The sequence below is a fragment of the Lagopus leucura genome, unplaced genomic scaffold, assembly GCF_019238085.1.
Source record: "Lagopus leucura isolate 7727_CA_CO unplaced genomic scaffold, USGS_WTPT01 Super-Scaffold_100066, whole genome shotgun sequence".
Lineage (NCBI taxonomy): Eukaryota > Metazoa > Chordata > Aves > Galliformes > Phasianidae > Lagopus > Lagopus leucura.
In genome coordinates, this window is record NW_024962310.1 from 296965 (window position 1) to 301978 (window position 5014).

At 52.3% G+C, this 5014-nt stretch overlaps 1 protein-coding gene across 1 annotated transcript; it reads right to left on the reverse strand.

The window, feature by feature from the left end:
* Positions 1-2503: 2503 nt before the first annotated feature.
* Positions 2504-4139, reverse strand: HOXB13 (homeobox B13). Its single transcript, XM_042886912.1, is given in 3 exon segments — positions 2504-2760; positions 3556-3821; positions 3823-4139. Coding segments are annotated over 3 exon segments (840 nt in total).
* Positions 4140-5014: the final 875 nt, after the last annotated feature.

The following is a 5014-nucleotide window of genomic DNA, read 5'->3' on the forward strand; positions in this document are numbered from 1 at the left end:
CCCCCCGGCAGCGGCTCCTTCCCGGCGTTTTACGAGGATGTCGGGGCTTTCTCGCCTTTTGCTGAGGCCGCCGTGTAAAGGTTTTACAGCTCTACCCGAGACTTCCCTCCTCCCCTTCCCATCCGCATTTTCCACCTCGGATTTGGGGCCGGAACTGAGGACAGGCGCTTGGGGGGGGGAGCACGAATCCCCCAGTCTCGCCACTGGGGGGGGAGGGTCAAGCAGTCCTGACCGGGCTGGGGAGGGGGGGTGGGGGGGTTGGGGCTCTGGTTATCGCCCGCTCCACATCGGTGAAAGAGCCCAGATGTGGGGGAAAGGATGGGAAAAAGGAAGATGTCACTAAAAGGATTAACCCTTAACGCGCCATAGAGGAGAGCATCCATTTCCAAACCTATAAACAGCCCTGGTTTCTTTTGAAGTTGCTTTCAGATACGCTGAAGATCGCGGTCAGATTGATTTTTTATTTATTATTTTATTATTTTATTGGATTATAGGCTGATCTTTGGGGAACATCCAAGTGACTGCTTCCTCTCGGGCAAAGCTGCCTCTGCTCTATGGCCTCTGCAGGCACAGAGATGAGGGCTGGTGGACTCAATGGTTAACACAGGGATAAAGGATTTGGAGAGAAATTGAGAGATTTGGAGATTCTCAGTCCCTACCACGTTTAGGAAAGCAGCAAAACATTTCCAGGCATTTTCCTGCACAGAAGGGATGGAGCTGTAAGGCAGAGATGGGAAGCTTTGAGCCACCCCTCCAGCCAAAAACTGTAAAACACGAGCAAGCAAGCAAACAAACAAAATGGTTCAGTATGGAGAGCAATTCATAGCAGGATCCAGATGGGGAAAAGCAAAATTTAACTGATCCCTGCAGTTGTCAGAAGGCGGAGGAGCTTTTCTGCCCTTCCACCGCCCATATAGAATCACTCGTGTTGGAAAAGTCCCTTATCTTGCCTATTTTCCTCCTTTTATATCAGTTTGTTGTGATTTCCCTCAGCCCCGACGTCCTCCCAAGGGGATTCACTGAGCTCTTCCAGCCTCACTGCGTCACCGCTCGCAAAGCTCAGCACGAAGCCATCGGCTCTCCCCTCTCGTGACGTCATGGTGGAGTGACGTCACGCCGAAGCTCGGAAGTACGTGCGGGAAAACGAGCAGAAAAATGAGGGCAGCCCATGCCTGAAATACTTTAAAAATGACTTTTAAAAAAGAAAAAAGAAAAAAAAAGAAGTGCAAATCGCTGCTTGCAAGGCTCACGAGTTGGAGCAAGCTGCCGTTCGATGCACTGCATTCACAAAAGAAAAGGCAGAAAGAAAAGGCAAACCAACGCGGCTGGTGGCCGTGGTAGCGGTCCTGGAGTTTATTCGCCCTTCCGAGGCTGTTTGGGGTTTACAGGAGCTTTAAACCCGGCGCTGCTGCCCCTAAACGGCACGCAGTGAATGCGGGCTCATGCGCCGAGCCCTTCCCTTCCACCGTCAAACACACCTAAAGGAGAAGAGGAGAGCGGGTTCCAGTACTTACACCCTATTTATTCTGATGTAAAGGATCACAGCGTTTCTTATTATTCACCAGTATCATTTTGTATGACGCGGGGTTTATCTCAGCACATGCTATGAAACATATCACTATAAATCAGCGTTGTTAGGAGGAGGTGGGTACAACATTAGTACAAACGAAATCGTGTATGGAATTATACAAATTGCATTTACTCGTATCAAAAGATAGCCACGAGCATACATGTATTGTATGTATGCATACAAACACGTGCATATATATTTATATCCACACAGCCGGTACCATACTGCATGTGTACATGCATACGAATACACATCTGGGTATATATATCGACACGCAGACACAAAGATCGTAGGTTGGGAAAGGGAAAATAAGGCGCAATCCTAACCGTGTGCGTTTGCACACCTATGTGCATCTCTGATACATAACAGCAACGCGGTGGGTGCCTGCAGCAACGGCTGTGAATACGGGTCCGCTCAAGCAAGAAACGTGCGTGCGTTTCCCTACAGCACACCTGGACTGCATGGATTTCCTCCTTCGAAGAGCATTTGGATGCTCCTGCCTGGATTCTAGGTTCTAAGCTCGGGTTTTTGCCTTGCAGAACAAATCCGTGTGCAGTTCGCCCTCCCCCACCCCCCACCCGGCCCGCCGTACGCAGACGAGACAGGAGTTGCGTTCGGGGTTAATTAATGCAATTAGGCTTTTTTTTTTTTAAAGAAAGCGCGCTGCTGATGCAGTTCGAACAAAAGCGACGGAGGGAGACGAAGCGAACACGACGTGGTAAAGGCAGAAAAGGCAAACTGTACGTAGTCCTGGATGGGAGCATTGCCCTTTCCGACGTGCGGTTCCCTCATCTGCCGATGGGTTTTGCCCCTCGGGAACAGAATACCCTTCATTGCCCCGTGAGGACGATGCTTCAGTCCCCTCCCGGTGCCGCTCAACGTGCCGGAGCGCCGGGGACCTTTTGGGGCTGCGGTTTGGGATGGCTGTGGTTCTCACTGTGCACCGCTGCTGCTTTTGATTTTGGCGACGACTTTTTTCTCTTTCACCCTCCTGTTCTGGAACCAGATGGTGATCTGTCTTTCCGTAAGGTTGGTGGCTGCCGAGATCTTCCTCCTTTTGTCTCGGGTGATGAATTTGCTGCTGGCGTACTCCTTCTCCAGCTCCTTCAGCTGCCCCTTGCTGTACGGGACTCTCTTCTTGCGGCCCCGGCGAAAGGCGCAGCCGTCGGGGGGCAACGGAGCGGCGGCGTCTGGGAGAGATGGGGCTGAACGGGGCCGGGCTGGGGGGGCACAACGCACCCGGGACCCCCAAATCCGGCAGCAGCACCTTCCCCTCTACTACCCCAGTCCTTCCCTCTAGTCTTCCTATCTACTTACAGTGTATTCCCTAACGAAATGTAAAGGTTATCTTTCCTATTTGCATTTATTCATACACGCTTTTCCTCTTTACATGCATTCAAATCTTGTTTCTCTCCTCTGCATTTATTTAAGCCTTATTTTTTCTTCTCTGCATTTATTCACATAGTCTTTCTCCTCTAAACCTATCTGTACATTGTCCTTCTCCTCTAAACTTACTTATACATTGTCCTTCTCCTCTAAATTTATACCTTGTTCTTAATTTTGGTCTCTAAACATACTTACAGATTGTTTTTTTTCGTCTCTGAACATATTTATACGTTATTTTTCGTCTCTAAACTTATCTTTTTTTATTATTATTTATTTATTTGTAATTATTTTGAGGGTCCAGGTAACGACCACCAACGTGAGGCAGCCTAGCAATAACACGTTCTCTTTCCCCATTCCCACTGCTGCCTTCGGGTTATGTCACCGATCGCCTCACTGCCCGAGCTGCAAAGGACATCGTTCATCTTAGTTCTTATTTTTGCAGCCTGGCCTCCCTCTTGCTCACAGTGAAGAGCTTTTGGTCGACAGCACCATTTTTTTCCAGTGGGTTATTATAAGCCTTATTTGAGCAAACTACGTTAAGCCTTTCTCCCAACCACCCCTCTCACAGCCCCTCCGCGTCTCCAGCCCACGGACTTTACCTGCAAAAGCGGATTTCAGGAGGTAGCCGGCCTGGCCTTGATCCTTAGGGCAGCACATCTGACCGCTCCAGCTGCCTCCCAGAGCCCAGGGCTGATGGTAACCATCCACGGGCAGCAACGCTTCGTGCCTCGGCTCTCCTGGACCGCCCAGCCCCGGCACCACCGACACGTCCAGGTATCCGGCCACAGGCTGATATGGAGCACCGTAACCGGGGTAGAAAGCCAACTCTGCGGGACGGCTTTGGAAGTCCTCGCTGCCCGTGGGGGGGGTCCAGGTACTTGTCGGGGGGAAACGGCCCCTGAGTCGGGCCGGCTTTGAGAGCGCTGCGGGCGACTCGGCACGAATAATAACCCCCACCCAGGTACCCGTAGGGCAACGGAGCGGAGGCGGTGGGACCAGGCGGGGCGGCGGGGCCAGGGGGGGCCGTAAGGCACGGCTTGGCCGCTTCTTCAGTCGGGTAACCGGGGTTCATCCCGGGGGGAGGCGAAGGGCAACCGAGGGCCGGTGGGGGCGGCAGGATCCTGCCTTGACCGCCTGCGAAGCCGCCGGCAGCCAGGAGCCCCTCGAGGCCAGGGGGCTGCATGCGGGGCGGCGCGGGGGCCGGGGCATGGAGAGAAGCTGCTCGACTTCACCCGGGTACTGCCCGAGGGGGGGGGGTCCCCGGATCTTTTTAAAAGGCTGAGAGCTGCCGAGAGCTGCCTTGCCCCGCCGGGCTGCCCTGACGCAACGGGTAGAGCCGGCCTCATTGGTTAATGCGTGGGGGAAAAAGGACGGAGAAGGAGGGGGAAAAAAAAAAACACACACACACACCACACAGACAAACCCACAGGAAAAAAAAATAAAAAAAATTCTCCAGCCCAGCCCTAATAAACCGTGGCTGCAGAAATTGCGAAAATACTTTTATTGCAGTCGGAGGAGGAGGGAGGAAACCTCCCCAGCACGTGACAGGCGGGTACAAGCCTGTGCATTATACAAAAAAATAAGAGGGGGGGAGAAGGGATCGAGGGAGGGATGGGGGACGAGGGAGGGAGAAGGGGAGGGAGAACGGAGAGCAGCACGGAGGAGTAATTCCGGGTGGAAAAACACGGGCTCAGCTTCAAACCGTCCCGTAATGATGTGTCCACATCTTCCTTAGAGGTCTGAGGGCAGAAAAACTCCATTGGGGACACCTGGGGAACCTCTCAGGCCCTCAGCCTGGCCTTGCTCATAGTTTGTGTCCCATGCACATTCCTGCAGCCACCCACCACAGTGTAAACCAAAAAGACAAAACCTATGTTCTGTGTAACCTCTACCTAACCTCTGTAATAGGTACAGCTTTGTACCTAAACCTATATATAACCTATAGACAGGGTGCAGGGAAGGTATGATCGTGACAAGCAAGGAGTGAAAAGAGAAAAAAATAACTGTAAAGGGTGGGGAGAAAAGGGTCTCTTTGGGTTCAGCTTTGCCTTCTCACAC